The sequence below is a fragment of the Typopeltis vanoorti genome, chromosome 11, assembly GCF_054136105.1.
Source record: "Typopeltis vanoorti isolate ZY-2024b chromosome 11, IOZ_Tvanoo_1.0, whole genome shotgun sequence".
Taxonomy (NCBI): domain Eukaryota; kingdom Metazoa; phylum Arthropoda; class Arachnida; order Uropygi; family Thelyphonidae; genus Typopeltis; species Typopeltis vanoorti.
In genome coordinates this window covers 64,479,983-64,501,674 of record NC_143559.1, presented here as the reverse complement: position 1 = coordinate 64,501,674, position 21,692 = coordinate 64,479,983, and the positions used below count along the sequence as shown (strand labels likewise).

The 21,692-nt window shown below is 34.2% G+C and overlaps 1 protein-coding gene across 2 annotated transcripts in view; it reads right to left on the bottom strand.

Annotated features, from left to right (window-relative positions):
- Window positions 1–217: 217 nt before the first annotated feature.
- Window positions 218–21,692, bottom strand: part of LOC150101675 (protein MEMO1-like) — a 193,340-nt gene continuing 171,865 nt past the window's right edge. Inside the window, exon 9 of one of the 2 annotated variants that reach the window (XM_090401000.1) lies at window positions 218–2,905. In XM_090401000.1, coding sequence (XP_090257126.1) covers window positions 2,768–2,905 — 138 coding nt within the window. In that variant the 3' untranslated portion in view covers window positions 218–2,767. The remainder of the gene's footprint in view (window positions 2,906–21,692) is intronic. The other variant, XM_090401001.1, reaches the window with a different exon arrangement.

Sequence of the window (21,692 nt, the reverse complement as noted above, 5' to 3'; positions counted from 1 at the left end):
ATTAAAATATTTATATATTTAATAATAAATATATTTAATTATTTTAATTATATATATCCATTATGATTCACTCTATTATTCATATATCAACTAAAAATGCATGATTTCACATCAAAAACATCAAAAATGAGGAAAATTCAAATACTTTGCTATATTAATTTTTTTTTATATTTTTTTAGAGACAGACATTTTACTCAATATATAGCAAAAATGAAACTGTTTAATGAAAATGTTTATCAATATTACATGTTCAGTTTCCACTAAGATTTTAAACAAATTTTTTTCTAAGTTATTTCTGCTAGGTCTCAAGTTATTTTTGGACTGTAGTTTTGAGATTTCCTTCTGTGATTATCCCATTTTTCTCCATTATCAACAGAATAATTTCCAATAATATGCACAGGCAATTTACACCACATCAGAAAGAAAATCCAATTATATCATTCAGCTTCCATACTGCTAGCTGATAATCAGAGTACTGAACTGAAGAGCGTTCTGAAATTTATTACACTATTATTACAATAAATGAGGGAAAACATATGCACTTTTTCAAATTTTGCTTATGAATATGTAAAGCTCAATCATATTTAATATAGCAAGAGGCTAAATTCAGCCAATTACAGATTGATATTTAATATATCAAGGAATTCTCAGAAGCTTATTGTTTTTAAAAAGCATCTATGTATTTCAAGAAAGAAAGAAGAAAGAAGATCTATGTATTATAAGCCACCATCAATAAGGTAATTTGATAATTAGTATGTACCAGAAATAAAACAGCATGTTAATTATGCAGTGAAAAAATATATACTACACTCAAAAGGAAAAACAAAAAAAGTAGAAACATGAAACAATCAGCATAAAATTGTATACTATTTAAGCATCATTATAAAACAAACTGAAATTAATGAAGTTGGATTTAATAATAACAGAAATTTTTTTTTTTGCTCTAAAAAAAAAAAAATACAGGAATGAAGTATTGCAGGTTACAATAAGTATTGCAGAATATATCATGACAGTTTATGAAATATCTTGAGGCAGTTGAATGGTTCATCAAATGAGATTCATACTTTCTAGAAATAGCATGCTATAAAGGTTTTAAGGAGTCATCACAGATACAACATACAAAAATCATGGTATTACTTCTAGTATGAACCACAAGTAATACGATGAACAATACCAACCACAGAAACTTATTAAAATATTTTATCATTTACATAATGGTGCAATAACTATATCAAATAATGAAACAAATCTGAATATCATTAATAAATGTGAAAGATAAAAGGAATGCTGTAAAATAATATCAGTAAAAAAAAACTTATTTTATGAAATTAAATTTGAATTGTACTATGAAAGTTGATCACAGCTAAAAAAGGTACAAAAATGTTATACAATTCGGTATCTAAGAAATAATTTACATGTAAAGGATGTACAAAGATATGAAAGCTTGGCCTTTCAAAATATTGCTCTATTAATAATTTTATTCAAAGTTGTTCCAATAGAACATAAGTAAATTTCACAGATTATAGAAATCAAAAAGAAAAAGTTGAGCAAAGAAAGGGAATGTGACATTAATACTTCCCATTTAATGAGCGTGATAATAAATAACATACCTGATATGCAAAATACAAAGGGTGTTACTTCAAGATATGTAACACTTATCTATAAACAAGCACTATTGCTTTTACTATTAAGAAAATGCATTATAGTGGAGTATGTATGTATGTATATTACACACACACAGTTCATATTTTTAATTTCTGCAATCTGTAACTTGTTTTTCTTACTTGGAATGTCATAAAGCAACTTTTTTTTTTCTAAGAAATAATTTACGTGTAAAGGATGTATAAAGATATGAAAGTTTAGCCTTTCAAAATATTGCTCTATTAATAATGTTATTCTAAGTTGTTCCAACAGAACATAAGTAAGAATCATTAAGAATTTAATTTCTTTTTTTTTCAAAAAAAAAAGGCCAGTCCCTATTTGTAATAATTTCTTTTATATGAGAGAGAGAGAGAGACTTCAAACTTAAGTCTGAGAATTTTCAGTACAGTTTGAGACATTTTACAGGACTATAAAATAACTCAAAAATTCCATAATCAAGCCTGGTAATTAGCACATACAGCCCACAGCATAAGCTGGTTTAGCTGCAATTAAAAATAACACCTTTGCTTCTGCACTGTCACCAAGATAAAACAGCATGCTGCTCATCTGATTTTCACCTCTGGGCCATTTCCATTAAAAATACAGTTTATTGCATTAAAAAAAAACTTATTTCATGTTAAAATAACACATTCATTTGGCAAACTTTTGAGGACTTTTCTGAGAAAAATCATCTGTTATAATTATATAGCTATTTGTATTTTGCTAACTGTTTAACAATGAAGTGAATATTTCCATTATTATTTTTTTTTATCAAACAGGAACGGAAATATATATATATATAATATATATTGGAAAAAAAATAATTCTATGAACTAAAAACTATCTGTTAAAAGCTTTAACTTTGTATATGAAAGAGATAGTGGGATTTAGTATAAAATCCTAGAATCCTATAAGCAATGTGAATTACTCTCATTTTATCAGAGAGGTTAGTTTGTTCAAACATGCATCCACAGCTGCATAGATGATCAGTGTGTATATCACAAGACATTATTTCTGTGGCAGAGTCACTGTAAGTGTCACAAGGCATGGCATCTTTTGTTTTTCTTAGTAGAGGAAAGATGCTGATCCAAACAAAAATAAGCTGCTTGACTAATTTATCTTTACATCAGGCAATTGTGAGAGAGGCCGAAGCATAACTTACTGAAGAGTCATTCATGCTTATACAATTACTAGATTGGGCATATTTCATGAATTTCAGAGACATTTTCATGCCATTTCCCATCTGTTGTAAACTATGAATAGCCTGAAAGAAATAATATCCTTTTAAAAAGAGATTCATTTTAGTTCATCTCAGTAAAATAAATGGAATAATATCAACACCATATTTAATGATGAATACTTAATGGAGTAATATAAAGTAAGAAAAATAAAGATATCAAAAAACAACCCCAACCCAAAAATATTTTTAGAAATTAAGTAGCAAAAAAAGAAAACAAAACTACATCTTGATAAAGAAATGATTACTGAAACAAACAGTTAATTCTTAATTTAATATAAGTAATAAATGCCAGCCCAGTTGGCCAAACAGTTAACATTCCCTCCTAGGCTACCAATGTGCTACAGGTATGAATCCTAATATAACACACATCAGTGAAGTCTTTGGGTAGGAAATCATAATCTGGTGTGATACATAAGATAATCACCATATTTGGCATGCAAAAAACATGTTGTGCCTCTAGAAGAGGGTTTTCCCAGTTTATCCTGGTCCACTAGACCAATACATGTCAGAGTTTTCCAATCCTTTTATGAGTATTATTTTTATACTTGAGACATGACAAATACACTATACTGTATATGCAGAAAAGTATAATAAATTCAAATAATACTGCATGAAATGTTATACTACCATTATGTTACTTGTCCGATGACTTTTTTAAAACATAACTATAATCAAAAAATTTCTGTATAATATTTGTTCAATAAATTTCTTATGTTATCTCAGTAAAGTGTAGATATACTCTTAATTCTGATGTCAATGTTGAGTCAGGCTAAGATCTGATGGACAATTAAAACTGTCCATCAAAGAAACTGATTATTTTCATCATGACCACCTAAGCTCTGGTACAAAAGTGTCAGGTCATTACTGACTATATCTGAGATGAAATTATTCTCAAGCTGAGCTACTTGTTTAGCCCATTTCTATTGGAATTATACAATCAATTCTAAAAATTTAACACAACCCCTTGTGAAATTCAAGCTTTTAAAACCAGTGCCAATATCTCCCCCTCAATTTGGATTTTCATTAAGAAAGAATAAATCCTACTTGTTATTAATACGGGTCAATTTAGCCTAGTATACTGAACTGCAACCACTAATGCCTATGGAATACAATATGTATATGGAATGATAAAGTTGTGAGGGATAAACATTAAATTCCTTAATCAAAAATCACACCTATTTCAAAATTGTCATATAAATATTAATACTGATAATAAATTTCCCAAGAAAACATATTTGGTTTATTTTTTGAACTAATGTAATAGGACAAAATCTCATTCATATTTCTGTTTCATATAAAATAATCTGCTAATGCCTTTCAATACTCTAGAGAGAATAGGCAAGGCCATTTAGCTCTAACTTTTGAGAACTTTGTGTGGGGGGGGGAGACACCCAATCAGAGAGCGCTTAAGACTAACATTGAATTCAATTGGTATTTGAGGAAGAGAGCATGGCAGACAACTGCCATCATCTCATGGTGGTCCCTAACACTGTATGAACACTATATTTAATTAAAAAGAATTTAGTCATATTAATCTTAACCTTTGCCATCCATCTGCTTCTAGCACAATCCTCAATCAATTATGTAAATTACAATAATTAAAATTTGCTAATGAGCTGTTAACATCAATTTGAAATATATGGCTATATGGAATGAACTTGCACATACTGTATTAGGAAAGAAATGGCATGAAATTACAACATAAATACTGCTTCAACTTAAAAAAAAGGTCTTGATTGCTTATTATGAAAGATAACGAATCAAATTGTAGAAAATTAAAATGAACCAAAAATGTTAAAAAATGTAAAATAAGACAACCTATCTGACTTTCATAAAATGGAGGCAGAAAAACGAAATTCTTAGAAACTACAGCTAAACCCATGCGGCCAGCATGTTATCTGTTAATATGAGTTATTTTGCCAGTTTTGCATAAATAAAAATCCAAATTTTCATGATAGAAAATCCTTCAGCTCTGTAAGAGACTAACTTATCTTCACATGAAAAGTCCTATAATTACAGATAACTTTAAAAAATTTAAATGGAGTTTTGAGTTGCTTGTCTCTAACATGGAGATTAAAAATGACAGAAATGAAAGAGGAGTTCAGGCAATTTCTCATCCACTTATGCGCTAAGAAAAATCAATTTCTTAGGGAATGAATGCAGATAAGTCTGTTGTTAATGAGAACAAAAGAAGAATGGTTGGATGCATAGTCATCTAATTCCACAAAAAAAAAATATAAAATAAAATATTTTATGATGGATTCTGCTTGAACAATCCCATTGTACGTTTAAAATCACTACATTAATCAATAAGGATATGTCAACAATTAATATGCCTGAATGCTACAATGTGTAGAGGCTGTTATATTTTTTTAAAGTATTTTACACATTGTTTATAGTGAAATAACATAATGTACAAATGTAACAAAATTACTGTATACAGTACTGTAATAAATAATGAAGCATGTACGTACAGTGTTTTCATACACTTAGTAAAATAATCAGCTAGAAACACATGGAGAAAACATAATTCTTTAAAGCTGCTGGTGCTTTATTAATTGAATAAAGCACCAGGGAAGGTTAGTTCAACAACAACAAATTCTTCAAAATTAGGAATTGCAACAAAGCATTCTGAGGATGTTTACCAGATGTATAACTTGTGAAAAGTCTAGGCTCATCTTCAGGAGTGATGTAACAGCAAGTCAGATATCTTAAAAATTTCCACATCATTATATCCAATTTAGTCCATATAACTTGCTTTTTTCCTACATAAAATTCTCTATAACAAGTGACTGTAGCTTGCATCATTCTGTCTACACTTCTAACTCTACTGGCAGAGACAAATGTCTCTGCCAGTTTTTTCACTATAAACTTTTTGTAGAGAAATCAGCTTCTTCATACTCTTTTTTTTCTCACCTCTGCAACTTTGTGCTTCTAGCTGTATAAGGTTATCTGCAAGCTCTTCTTCCACAGTTACCAACTGTTCCAAGTCTTCACTACCAATCTTAAACTTTTTTAGATAGAAGAATTATCTTGTCATCCTCTTGTAAGGCTTTGTCAGATCTTGGTCCACATGCTGCATCTGCATTCATTGTACAATGCAAGATATATTTCTTCTAAAAGTCTGAGAGTTTTCTTACCCTTAGCAGCAACAATCTGAGCAAACATATTTCTTAAATAATGTCTTCAATTACCAACAACATCCTTGTTCATGAGATGCAGAGTGAGATGGCATTCAATGAATATGGTGATGTGATTCAATGAATATCGAGGCATGACTGTACAGCTATAAAACATAGGTCTGCCTTTAGGTAGACTACTACATGCCAGTCCCAACTCTGGACTGGCATGTAGTAGTCTACCCAAATAGAGGTTCTTTTATTAGAACCTCTATTTGGGTAGAACTGTTGAAGACAGCTGAAAAAGTTGGACTTAAAATAAATATGAATACAACAAGGATTCCTAAATTGAATAAATACTAGAAAGAAATTAAAACTGACTGACATTACAATAGAAGTTAAGAATTTTACATATTTGGGAGCTAATATTGATATATAAATGATAAATAAACTGACAAGGATACAAAATATACAAGAATACCAAAAGAATTAAAGATGCAAATGCTGCTTTCAGAAGACTGAATAATATATGGATCTCAGCCAAATTTAATAAATCCTAGATAAAGATCCATAGTAGCAATATGAAGATCACATGAATCAGAGATATGGAAATTTACAAAGAAAGAGAAAGCCAAATTAAACAGTTTTCAGTGTTTGCTTAAAAGATTAAAAATATTTCAGCCACAATGTATGATAAATATATGTACACAAACAAAGCAAAAAGAAAAGCATCACCAGCCAAGTAAAAAGATGCAGATGGAAATGGACTAGACATGTACTGAGAAGAAATTCCAGGATTAACTTTGATAAGGATTCCAGATGGAAAAAGGATAAACAACTTGGCAAAGAATGATAGAAAAGAAATATGATATCTGGGAGAGCTGAAGAGCAGCAGAATTAGTTACAAAAGACAGAGTTAACTGAAGAAGATGGATCTTAGCTTTATATATTGCAGCATAAAAAAGATAGGTATCTATATGCAAAAGATTATAACCCAAAGGCTGTACTTAAATTAGCCAAAACTTGATTCGAGTTTAAAGGGAGGAAAGGTGAGAGGAAAAAACCAAAATTACAACAGTGAGTTTTCCAAAGGCAGCTGCAGATCCATTATATTTTCTATTACATAAGTGTTCACATTGCTACTGACTACAAACTGCCATGGTGAGAAACATATGGTACAACAGATCCAGGTATCACTGGATGAGGAGTAAAACAAGGCTGTCACGAATTTTGTTTAACATATATTCCGAAGCAATGTTAAAAGAAGCACTGGAGAATTCAGAGAAGGAATAAAGATTGGAGGTAGACAGATATTTGCAATATGATATACAGATAACAAGGCATTATTATCAAATACTGAAACAGGACTACAACATCTGTTGAACAGATTACTGAAGTCCTGTATCAATTATGGAATGAAAATTAACATAAGAAAAACAAAGGTAATGAAAGTAATGAGGAAAGAGGCAAATATGGATGTCAGAATAAAGGGGGAAAAATTGAATCACACTTCCTAGACATTTAAATATCTAGGAAGTGTGATTAGCAGTGATGGAAGATGTAAAAGTGACATAAAAGCAAGAATAGCGATGGGAAGAGATGCCTTTAATAGAAAATATAATTTGTTCAGAAATAAAATGGACAGAAACCTAAAGAAAAGACTAATATTATGTGTGGAGTGTTGCCCTCTATGTAGCTGAAACTTGGACATTGAAGAAACAAGAAATTAAGATTTTGGAAAGCTTTGAGATGTGGATTTGGAGAAGGATGGAAAAAATCAAATGGACAAATAAAATAACTAATGAAGAGGTCTTAAAAAGAGTAGAAGAAGAAGTCTGTTAAAGAGGATAAAAAGAAGAAAGGGAAACTGGGTCGGACATATTCTGAGAGGAAATGGAATCAGAGATGCCATCGAAGGAAAAATAGATGGAAAAAGACCCAGAGGAAGAGTAAGGAAAACAATGCTAGATGACATGCTGAATGGAGACAGGTACACAAAATTGAAAGAGAAGGCTCAGAACAGAAGAGAGTGGAAGGAAAGTTTTTACTACTAAGAGAAGAACCTGCTCATTTGCAGAATACTTAAGAAGAGAAGAAGTGTTCACAATATAGTTCTATAAGTTTTTTCTGAAACTTTTTAAAAAATTAGATAAAATATTTTAAGTTCTATCATTTTTTATATTACAGTTAGCTATGAAGTTATTCTTAACTAAGATGGGATCCTAAAAAAATACTTGTCCTAGAATACAATACTGGATGCTGTGTAATATTCACCTAGTATTAGGTACACTTCGTTCCATATGCTTTGACGTTAAACACTGGTTCACTCTGAATCCGTAATATAAACAGGATAGCTGATACGAAATATCAGTGACTAAGGAGGGAGCTTTGTATAGCGATTCAATCATAAGAGGCACAATTGATGAGAGATTGACAAAACCGTGCTTTCCAGATGCATTAATGATGATGGTGAGGCTATTAGAGCACAAAAGGGTAGAGGCCAATGATTCATGACATTTTTAACAGTATTAACAACAAATAATTTTATCAAAAGAGGTCTTATTAATTGCTTATATTCTGCTGAATTTCAAAGTGGCATCATCAGAGCACAACACAGCTTGTATTGTGCTTTGATGATGCCGATTTGAAATTCAGTGAAATATAAGCAGTTAATGTAATGGACAAAAGATCTAAAGTCTTATTTTGGCGCCCTCTAATGTTGTAAAAAAAAAAAATAATTCAGCTATGTGGGATTTGCTCTGAAGATAACAGTCTCCCAAATTTTGAGCAAATTGATGCAACAATATTTGTTCAGGTTAGGAGAATTCTTCAAAGCCATGGCTGATTCAAAAAATGATCTTTCAGATCTGTAATGACTTCTAAATAGCACATTCATTTTCTTCCATCTAATCCTGTGTGAGGGAGTGTCCAAAGCATGGTCTGCCAGTTCTGACTTGCCATAATAATAGTAGTGAATGTATTTTTTATGTTCTTTCAGGCAGATGTTAACTGATCTTCCTGTTTGCCCATAGTAGGCCAAGTCACAGGGAACTTTATACACTCCAGGGTGTGATAGAGGGTGAAGTTTTTTATCCTTAGGCGAGTAGATCAGAGTTGCTAGTTTAACATGAGGTTTGAATATGGTGTGAATGCCATGTTTCATCAGTACTTTGGCTATCATTTCTGATGTACTACCTCTGAAATAGGGAATGTTGTGTTCCTATGTATTGGGAGAGAGGAGTGATAGGGAGTAAGTAGTATTTTATCTATTTTGTAGGAATTGTAGCCGTTGGCCAAGAATGTATGGTGCAGATATTTGAGTTCTGTGGACAGAGCTGTATCATTAGAAGAAATTGGTCTGTGTGTGTAAGTGTTTTTAAAATGCCATACTGTTGGACTGGATGATGATGATGTGATTGTTTATGTAACTCCTGTGTGTGTTGGCTTTCTGTAAATGGAAAAAGATAGTGATCCATCTGAAAGGCAGGTGACTAATGTATCAAGAAATGGTAAACAGTTATTAGATTCTTGTTCTACTGTGAAGTGGATTTTGGGGTGTTGGCTGTTTAGACAGTGATAAAAGCAACCAAAGTGTCTTGACCATGGAGCTAAATGGCAAACACATCAACATAGCATAACAACACTGTTTTTTTTATGTTCTTCCAGGCATATGTTAACTGATCTTCCTGTTTGCCCATAGTAGGCCAAGTCACAGGGAACTTTATACACTCCAGGGTGTACTAGAGGATGAAGTTTATCCTTAGGCGAGCAGATCAGAGTTGCTAGTATGTAGCTGTGGTTAGTACTATTTTCAAAGTGTTCCATGTAAAAGTTTGTTAAAGGGAGGAGAGGGGGAACCCATGGCAGTACCATTAGTCTGTTTGTAGATTTTTCCTCCCCATGTGAAGTAACGTGCATACATAGTAAATTTGAATAATTCAAAGATATCAGGGGAAAATTTAAACTTGATCAAATCAAGAGCATCTATAAGTGGTACAGTAGTAAATAAAGAGGTGACATCAAAACTAACAATTTAAGAGACTTATCTTAAGAGCAACTCTCACATAGTTGCAATTTTTTTTTTTTTTTTTACAACATTAGAGGGTGCAAAAATAGGACTTTAAAATTCAGATTTGAAATTCAGAAAAAAAAAATAAGCAGAACATCTTTTGATAAAATTGTTTGGTGTTGTTAATACCATTAAAAATAAGTCATGAATAACCATCAACACCTAGCTGATCTGTTAGATAGAACAAATGATTTGAAAGGAGAAAAGTATGGCATGAGAGAGGACATGAAAGATTACTAGAAGTAGTAGAAGAAAAGAGTGAGAGAGTTAAGATAGTGAGTCTGTTGCTGTGGTATAACAGAGTAGAGCTGAGAAAGAGGGCAATAATAGCAAATGACAATATGTAGGTTATACAGAAAGAGTGGTTTGATGGGCGAAAGGTCCTGTATAAGAAGGATGGTTGGCATCTGAATAGATTTGGTGTTTAGAGTCTGGAAAAAGTGTTGTTGAACGAAGTGAAAGTGGATGTGCAAATTCAGAGAAACCTAGAGATTTTAGGGGGGAGGAAGCTGTTGAGTCAATATGCAGGCATCAAGTGAGGCAGTTGAGTGTAAGAATCTGGTAACAAACTAGAATGGGATAGTGCGTCAGGACAGCAGTGGGCCTAAGAAGCTTTTGCATTTAACATACACTAATGCCAGGAACATTCGGAACAAAGAGGTAGGAATTTTTGGCATTGGCTACTTCATCCTGGCCAAAGGTTATTGGCATTAGTGAGACATGGCTGACAGAAGATATAGTTAGTCGGATAGAATGTAAAGGGTATTTTTCACAAGGATAGAAAGGGCAGGAAGAGAAGGGGAGTGCTGCTGATGATAGCAGGGAAATTATGTCCACATAAGACAGACATGAAAAGGGGGAAATGGTGGCAATGGTTATGAGGCAGTGTGGTGGAATGTGGAGGTTGAGAGGAAGACATATTTAGTTGGATGTTGTTTTAGGCCTGGGAATGTGGAGGGTGGTGATGAAGATATGTATAAATAACTTGGATTAGTAAACAAAGGAAAGATAATTATTATGGGTGATTTTAATTATGGTGGTATACACTGGAATGAAGAGATAGCATTTGGGAATAAGAAAAATGAATTTCTCCAGTTCTTGAGAGATAACTATCTCAGGTAGTACATAGAGGAGGGCACGCGAGGATCAAGAGTTCTAGATCTGATCACTTCATCAGAGGATGTGATTGTGAGAGGGGGGGGGGTTTCACACTTTCCTCCAGCTGGTGAAAGTGATCATGAAGTAATCACCTGTGTTGTGGCTAGCTATATGGAGAATTTTGAGGTAGGATATGTGGAATTATAAGGCTGGTGATTATGACAAGTTTAGGAGACAGCTTGGAGCTATAACATGGAACAAGGAGTTGAACGGTAAGGAAATAAACGGAAATAAATGCTGCATGGGAACTGACAAAGAAATACATAACAGCATCAATGTATGAATGTATTCCGAAGGCCAAAAGGCTGAATAAGGTAGGTGTCAAATGAATGAATGTGGAGTTAAACATGAAATCTGGAAGAAGGTACTTTGGAGGAAATACAAGATGAATAATGGTAATAATCAGTTACATGATGAGTATAAAGAAGAAACCAGGAGAGTTAGTAAGGAAAACAAAAGTAGAGTATGAGCGGAAATTGGCAAATCAACAATGAAAAACCATAGTTTTTTTTTTTTAGATATGTGGCAAGCAGAAGGAAGAATGATCATGGTAAGATGAAGTTAATGGATGATAGTGGTAGAATGATAACTGCTGCAGAAGACCATAGAGGTGTTCAGTGATCAATTTATAAGGGTGTTTCATCCTGATCAAGGTGGAATCATGAGGAACTTAAGTGCAAAGGACATAGGAGAGGATGGCTTAATTGTGAGTGAGCAGATGGTATTTGAGGAAATAAACAAACTTGATGTTAATAAGGCGATAAAATTTGATGACATATCACCACTCATCTTAAGGGAATGTTCCAGGGAATTGGCATACCTATTTAATAAAAGTCTTGCAACAGCACAGGTTCCAAGGGAGTGGAAGGAGGATAAAATTGTTCTGCTACATAAAGGTAGTAATAAGGCTGTAGCTTCAAATTATAGGCCGGTCTGTATATCTGGAGTTGTGGTGAAAGTACTGGAGAGAATGGTGAGAGGTAGGATACAGAAATGGGTTGATAACAGCAATATTCTCTGTCATTATCAGCATGGGTTGGGGGAGATCATGTTTCATTAACTTACTTATGTGCTATAACAAGGTGACAAGTACCTTGGACAGGAGAGATACACATACAGTCATACTTAGATTTTGCAAAAGTTTCTGATAGACTCCCACATGATAAGCTCTTAAATAAATTGAAACAGATGAGACTGGATAAGATTTCTGAGTTGGATCAGTGACTGTCTGTCGAATATGTATCAGAAAGTTGTATACAGGAGTGCAGTATCCAGAAAGAGAATGGTCACTAGTGGTGAGCCAGGTCAGTTTTGGGGATATTGTTGTTCAATTTATATGTTAATGATATTGGGATGGTTTTAACTAGTGATATGCAGCTGTTTGCAGATGATGCAAAACTGGGGAGAGCAATGCAAAGTCAAGCAGATGTTATGGCCTCATAGGAGTACCTTGAATAGATTGCATGAATGAGCAGGTGAGTGAAACTATCAGTTCAATGTTACAAAGTGTAAGATTTTGAGATTTGGTAAGCAATGATGGGATGCAAAGTATACACTTGGTGGGGAAAACTTTAAAGGAAGTAGAGGAGATGAGATCTAGGAATGATGGTGGACAAGGACCAGAAATTCAGGGGCCACACTGCACAAGATGTGAAGACATCACACTGGATAATGGCAATGATGTGGAAAACCCTGACATGCAGACATAGAGAAGTTATGATGCTATGTATAAGACTTTGATCAGGCCTCACATGGATTACTGTGCAGAGATTTGGTTGCCGGGTTTTCATGGTAATGAGGATACATTGGAAATGGTCCAGAGAAGATTCACAAAGGTGGTCAGTGGTCTTTGGAATGTGGAGTACGAGGACAGATTGAGAGAATATAAGTTGCAGAGCCTTGTGAATAGGAGGAAGAGGGTGGGGATATGATTGAGACATATAAGCTAGTCAGGGGTTGTAATCAGGATGACATGGAAGAGATTTTTCATAGAATGGGAGAGAGGGTTGGACAAGAGGCCATCGCTGGAACCTGTATAAGGAGGGTGTGAGCAGAGGAGTGAGGAGTAAATTCGTAGCATGGAGAGTGGAGTGCATTGCCTGAGTGTGTTGTGAATGCAGATCCACTGAATCAGTTTAAAGCATGGTTGGATACATTGTGTGTGTGATAGCGTGTTCTTACCACGATAAGTATCCACCTCCATGGAGGTCAGATGTTAATAATAATAGTAGTGTGTTCAAGGAGGATAGAGAAAAAAGAATAGGGGGTGTTATTGATGATAACACTGCTGAAAATAGCACATGTGAGGCTATCTGATGTGAAATAGAGGCCAGGAGAACAAAATATACAGTTGGATGCTGCTATAGACTATGGGATGGAAAAGATGATTGGGATAGTATGCACTGGCAATAAGCTGAATGACTGGAACGCAAGTAATTATTATGGGGGGGGGGGAATTCAATTATGGCAGCATTTCTCAACCTTCCTAAGCCCAAGGACCAGTAAAATGCCTAAAACAATTCCATGGACTATTAAGTTATGTAATGTATGTGAGGATTACCAACATTTGCATATACTTTTACAACATATACATAAACATTTACAAATACATATGGAAAACATAATTAAGTTGGAAGTAAACGATTAAAAGTGTATCATCACTGAACAAAGTTTTAATTTTTATTAAAGAAATAAAGATATCAGTTTCCGATTTGCTGTGGGCAAATGAATGGATATGTCAGCGCCATCCCGCTGATAATCCCATTCATGTGCCCAGAGCAACTTTTATATTTGATATGTTATCCCCGTTCATCTGCCCACACTCATTAAGCTCACCCACAACAACATTTTTAGCGCCGTTGGTACCATAGGGAAATGAATGTGGAATGTCAGCACCGTCCCACTGAGACCTTCATTCATCTGCCCATATATATGGGGATAACATATGTTATCCCCATTCATCTGCCCATACTCATGAACACATGAAGCTACAACAACTTTTATCGTTACGCACTCTCTGATTCGACCTGCGACATGTAAACTGTTCCATTCGCTAAGTGCGTTGTGAGATGAGGGAAAAATGTTCTTATCTTACTCTTCATCATAATACTAAATATGACATCCACGGATTCCATCATGGATGACATCCTCTGCATATACCCAAATTTTTCACTCAGAACATCCCAAAGCCATTAATGCCCCCCCCCCCATCCAGACACACTTCTGGCCGATACGAATCCCCTTATTTCCCTAAGGAGTTTTCCATGACCAGCAAAAAAATGTAGACATCCCGTTATGTGAGGTCATTCCTGATATCTATTAAAAGTCTAACCCACGATGTCAGTTGCAAAGTGTCATCCACGATGACCACTGTTGTGCCTCTGGATAAAACAAAACAGATATAATTAAAACCTGGTGGGAAAATGTACTAATCGTGTTATGATGGTGGTTTTAATTATATCTGTTTTGTTTTATCCAGAGGCACAACAGTGGTCATCGTAAATCTGGAAGAGTCATTAGTGTGGTTGTTTTATTTATATCCGTCCTCTGTGCTGTTTGTGTTTGTTAGGTTGTGATGTGTGTGTTTCTGTAGAATTCATGACCGTATGGATGTTGTTGTCTGCATGGGACGGATTCGGTGTGCTCGACTGCATATTACTGCAAGCCACCGTACGAGATTCGGAACTTCGCTAAAAGGGATGCAGGCAGCTGTCCTCCTCGTCAGCTGAGCATCACCTCGATGTCACTTTGCGTAACTTTCGTTTCATCCCCGATTTTGTTCAATTTTGGAAATGGATTAATTCCAAAACCAGTAATGAGAATAATCAGAAACTGTAGTCCAAATAAATAATATGATATAATTATGTTACTACTTTTAATGAGATGGTTCAGCTTCTCGGCCTTTACAGAGTTGCTGGATATCTGGCTCAATATTTGTGAACTGCAGTCGAAGATAGGCGCGCACACACACACACTATGACGATTTCTGTATTTTGTTTTTATTTGAAGGAGCATCAAAATCCTTTCTCACAAAGATAGGTTATAGAAAACTGCATGATGATTTTCCGTGCTTTTTAAGAAAATTCGGGAAATTCACTTCTCACTGAAGGCGAGATCCAGAATCGAGCCAAACTAAGATCATGGAATTGCATTTTAAGCCCACTGTCAATTGAAAGCTCAATTAACTGTTCTTTTTTCGATAAAAAGGTCGTTCTCATAACTATAAGCCTAAAATAGATCTCGAACCCACAGAAATTTCTTATAAAAGTTATTCGTAAAATATGTTTCAAAATTCTGTTTCAGAGTTTTGAGGAGGTCAAAAACCCTTTCCAGAAAGTCAGAATCAACAAAAAGATCATTTTCCACTAAAAAGGATTCCAACATTGGAAAAGGTGCAAATTATCTGTCGTTTACTTAACTAATGCACAACACCAGTTGTTTTTTGTTTTTTTTCTCGAATGCCTTTATTTTGCCATGGGCATCAAAGAACAGTTAAAGACTTTCTCTAAATGGAGAGATTTAGTTAATTTAATTTCAATACAAATGTCTGAAAGATAAGATAGTGTTGATAACCATGGTTCATCAACAAGGAGTGATGCAAAATTAGAATCACATTCATTTACAAACAATAAAACTTCGTGTCTTAAAATAACCTGTTATTTAGGGGTCAAGACTTAATATAATTAACTAGCTTTACAGCATTGTATAGCACAGTTTTAAATTCTGGTGGCATTCCTTTGGAGGCCAACCTTTCCCTATGTATGAAACAATATACCCGATTCATATCTGGAGCCACTTCCTTGACCATAGAAACAACCCCCAACTATGCCTGCCTGTAAGGTCATGAGCTCCATCCAAACAGAAGCCCATGCATTTTTCCCCACTGATTCCCTTTGTGTATTATGTAATTATTGAGAATGTGAAATAATTATTCTCCAGTTGTTCGGGATGACAAAGTTCTACAAAACAGAATATCGTCATGAATGTTATCATGCGCATATCTTATGTAGATATTAACTGGGCATCACCGGTAACATCAGTAGTCTCGTCTATTTGTAACGCATAATAAGGGCTCTTCTTAACTCTTTCAATTAACTGAGATTCTACATCACCAGTCATATCATTAATTCTGTGACCTACAGTGTTATTGAAAGAGGAGTCAAATCAACATCTTTTATTAACTTATTGCCAAACATAGTTTTTACCACATCTTTTATAGCTGGAAGTAGTAAATTTTCCCTGATAGAATGAGGTTTCCCTGTTTTCACTATGCACAAACTTAAGAGATAGAAGCTTCCAGTGCCTTGCTATTAATCGAACCCATGGCTGAAACTACATCTTTCCCATGATTTAATCTCGCTAAGCGTCGCTCAGGTTTTTTTTTTTTTTTTTTCAATTCGCTTATTTTTCACATCATAATGTTTAGTTTCTAAATGTCGGAGTTTTGCACTTCATAACACAAAACTCATCGAGGTTTCTGTTCACTTTCATCTCCACACCAAGTAAACCCGAATTCCAAATATGAACTGTCATATTTCCTACTGTATTTTTTCTTTGAACTGCTTGTTTCTTCTACTTTAATAGTATCAGATTTACTCTCTGTTACAATACGTGTATCACAATTAGGGTTAGCATCACCTGTTTCATTTGCTTTTCTTTTTGCCAAATCTTAGTTTTAAGTCACTTTTCCATCATTAAAAAACTTTTCCGAAAAATATATAAATGCTGCGGTTAACTCACGATACACTTTGTCCAAGTATCATTTAGCACTTCTGAAGGTATGCTGAACCTTGGTTGAAGGAGGAAAACCTTCAGTAATAAAAATCAATAAACAACAAGCAATTGGTTGAAATTGTGGATAACACATGTTCACTTCAAATCTGACAAAACAGGAAGGGAAGGCGGAAGCAATAAAACTATATTGTTGTTCACTTCACCCCTCTTATTATTCATCATTCTGCCACTACAAATTATTGTAGCATCAGAATGACGAGTAATAAAAGAGGGGTAAAGTGAACAATATAGTTTTATTGCTTCTGCCTTTGAACATTCTGACGCTATTTGTTGTTTTTTTAAGTCTCCATTTGATTTCAATAATTTTTACTCACTTATTCAATTTTAATTTGTTTGGATAATTAAAAAATATTTATTTAATTAATTTAAGTCTTCCTGTGGACCACCTGTGGTCTGCAGACCACAGGTTGAGAAACACTGAACTATGGGAACATAGATTGGAAGAAGGAGAGGACACATGGGAGGAAGGAAATGGAATTCATGTAGCTATCAAGGAATAATTACCTGAGACAGCATGTGATGGAATATAGTAGAAATTAGCGAATGCTCGATCTAGTAAATTGCATCTGAGAATTAGTCTATAACCAATATGTCCATGTTGCCACCAACTGGTGAGAGTGATCATATGGTGTTTACCTGGGAGGTGGCTAAATATGTGGAATTACAGGGCTGGTAAGTATGGCGAGCTTACGAGGGAGTGCTGAAAAGTTGTGATAATCATCATGAATGAATTGAGATAGAACCATATAACTTACATTATTCTACATATTCCCCACAAAGTGTTATACACTTGTCACAACACTGCAGTATCATTTGCAATACTCTGAGATAAGTGTTTCCCTTATAAATTATATATTTAGTTTAATTCTTTATCCAAGTGTAAGCAAACAAAGTTTGTGCCTGAAGTATCTTCAGGACCATGGCAACTGCTGTTGTAACAGTTTCACTTTTTTTTTTTTTTGAGGTACTTGGTAAGGATTACACCATCTACATCCCAAAACACAAGAACCTTCTCTGCTGACTTTTGGGTTCAGAACTTTTTGGCCTGTGGAGAACCCCTGTATCTCCACAGGGGTTCTCCACAGGCCAAAAAGTTCTGAACCCGATTTTTGAAAATGACCCAAAATCCCTAAAGATAACAGCACACATTCTCTCACTTTTGATCGCCATTCAAACACTTGGGAGACCCACTTCAGTGAGAGCTTCAGCACGCCCAGATGTTGGTGGGTAATGACTCCATTGGCGTGGAAGTCTTCCCAACCTGGGAGCATCTACTGTCTCAGGATGCCCAGTTTTAAATTTGGCTACCCATGTGGCAACTGTTGGATATGCTGCGGCACAGTCCCCTAAAAGCTCAACAAAGTTTGGTGAATCTCAGTTGCGAACTTTTCTTGCAGCACAAAAAACTTAATGACGGCCTGCACCTCCATGTCTTCAAATTTTTTCAAAACCTCTGACATGTCTTCTTATATATCCTAAAAGAAAAAGAACAAATATTACATAAGCAAACATATTAGATACAGCATTATTTCAAATGCCGAATGTAAAAACTATGAAAGTTTCGTTATGAACAAATTATTACAATGTGATTAAACATGAGAATGAAAGGGTTCTTTCTTTTGGTTGTACCAATTAAAATAATAAAATTTTTGTTTATTATTTATCAGAACTTGTCAGCGCCCCTGCCCCTCCTCATAGGAGATTGCTTGGATGAGTGCATTGGCATGTGGAACTGCAGGGGCACAGCAGATCAAAAAATACACTCGCATGAAAATCTCTGAACAGTGCTTGGAGTGTTTTAACAAGAATAAAACTGATTTTGTGCATCGATTTATTACTATGGATGAGACCTGGATTCACCATTACACATCAGAATCCAAATAACAGTGAAAACAGTGGACAGAAGCCAGATGTTCAGCGCCAAAGAAAACAAAGTCAGTTCCATCAGCAGGAAAGGTCATGGCATCTGTATTTTGGGATGCTAAAGGCATTTTGTTTAATAATTATCTTTAAAAGGGTAAAACAATAACTGCGGAATATTATTCTGATCTTTTAACCAGACTAAATAAAAAAAATTCATGAGAAAAGACCCAATTTACAGAAGAAAAAAATCATCTTTCATCAGACAATGCACCTGCCCACAAAGGTCTTTTGGCAATGGGAAAATTAAGGGATCTGCACTATGAATTGTTGGAACATCCACCCTATTCCCCAGATTTGGCTCCCTCTAACTTCTATCTCTTCCCAAAACTAAAACTCTTCCTCACTGGTCAGTGTTTTTCTTCGAATCAAGAGGCGATTGCAGCTATAGAGGGGTATTTTGCAGATCTCACTGAGAACCACCACAAGGATGGGATTATGGAGCTGGAGCATTGCTGGAATAAATGTATTAGTCTTATGGGAGATTATGTTGAAAAATAAAAGTAATTTTGAAATTATAAATTCGTTTTTTCATTGTTAGGCCGAGACCTTTCCAGACCACCCTCGTAGTGTTTGGTATTGGTCTCCTGAAATGAGTCTTAACTTATTATGTAGTGTTGGATTCTGAATATATAGAAGATTGGAGTAATTATTATTTGCTTCAGAATCCAACATGATCTTCCATGGCAAAGGCTACATTTGTAAATATTATTTAATGTAAATCACTTGTTTATAATTTAATATTCATATAACTACTTTAATTTTGTCTAATATTTAATTATTTAATCAAGATATATGTATTAATAATGAAAAGACTGTATTAAATATTATTAAGCTATTTTAATTATTACTATGTTAATATTATAAGAACTTGTATTTGATAATTTAATTGCGCATTAATTGAAATATAAATATTCTTTATTTATTCCTATTTGTAGAAGTTTGGCATTATGCAATACCTCAATTTTATTATATTTTGTTTGGTTGTCATGGAAACGTAAGTGAACGAGCACATTTTTGGAACAGAACGTGGGGAGAAAGCTGAAAGTTTACTAAAAAGGAATTAGTTAAAGAGATCACGAGAAGAATTTAGGCAGGAAAAACTGATATAAAAAGCGAGGAATGCTCGAAAAGAGAAAGCATTAGAGATTTATTAGAGAGGGATTGGCATTAGGTTGGAATCGGAGCATTTGGCATTCGAAAATCACAGTGCGATAATAGGAGTCGGCAAGTCACTCAAGCAGCTAAATAAAGTCTACTAGTCGAGAAGCGGTTAGCTTATAAGTTTCGGAATAACAAATAAAACTACGGAAGATAGCTAAGTGATACGGATAGACTAGCGATTACTTGAGTTGAGATTTAATTTCAGGGCCGACCTTTCAAGGACACACGGAAACTTGAAGCATAGCATGAAGTAATTAGAGAATAATTAGAGGCAACAGAGTTGTGTTTAATGATAGCGGTGTCAAGAATTATAGTACCTAAAGGATTAAATTGAATGCCGGAGGAATGAACAACTGTGCATATAAAACCTCAAGTTAAGGAATTATTGTATGTTGCCTTATTTCATGACTGATCAGTAGTACTTTATGCAACAACGTTTGTTTGTGTGTGTAGTGACCGACGATTAATTCAGTTATTGCTTAGAAGATTTATTTTAATGAGTGCCGTATACTGTTTAAGTGTTTACAGTTATAAAAAGTGTTTGTGTGTAAGTTAAAGAAGAAAAAAGATTATCGGTAAGATTATTCCAACCTTTAATAATTCTATACAGAGAAGTGTGTGAGTTTCATCCTAGAATTTCCTTATACTAACAATAACTATTGAAGAAATTAACTAAAGTGCAAGATTAAAAGTGCTTGTTTGTAAAGTGGTGTTACTGCGATTTTATTGTATTTGGAACTTAAGGAACTGTGAGAAAACTGTATTATAGAGATAACAGATTTACCATTGTATGAGTTGTATGATTATACTTATCAGAGAAGCTTAAAATGTTTGTGATATCTTAATTACTGATTTGAATTTAAGTGTAAAACTTGTGATTCTAAATTAAATGTTTGTTTTTGTTTATCTAAAGTTGTATTTTGCCTGAATCTCTTTTACTGCATCATTCATAAAATATTCGAACCAAAGCAGGAGTGATAAATAAGTTAAATATACTCGGCCAGTATTTATAATAACAACATATAAAGGAAGGGTAGTTGAGAGTTGGTTTATCTTCAATTCTTGAACTAATTCAGATGGCGCAGTCTTTAAATATAAATTTTCTTTATATTTGAATTAGAAATCAACTTACAATGTATCAATTAGTTAAGAACATCGTAATAGTAATCATGTCGGATCCAAAGTAAGGTTTGACAAGAAGTAGGATCCAACAGTAGTAATAAGTACATAATAACTACATAATAGATAATGATTACTCACATCATGCTCATTGAGCTGATCTGCTGATGCACATCATTCAAATTTCCTTTTGCAATAATTTACCTGGCCTATAGCAATAGGCAAGTATGTATATTCTGTCCTGTTGAGTTTCTTATCTTGCATCAGATAGATTCAAATGTACTGCTTTCTTCATAACCTTCTTGCTGAACTTTATTTTCTTGGTTGTGACTTTTCTACCCCATATTCTTTCCTCCCATCCTGTTCTATACATTCTCCAAAATGAAAAAAAGATTTTGGAAAATCAGCATTCACTGGTTAAGTTGTGCTTCAAAAGAAAATCGTTCTGAAGGTCTATTAAGTAATGAGC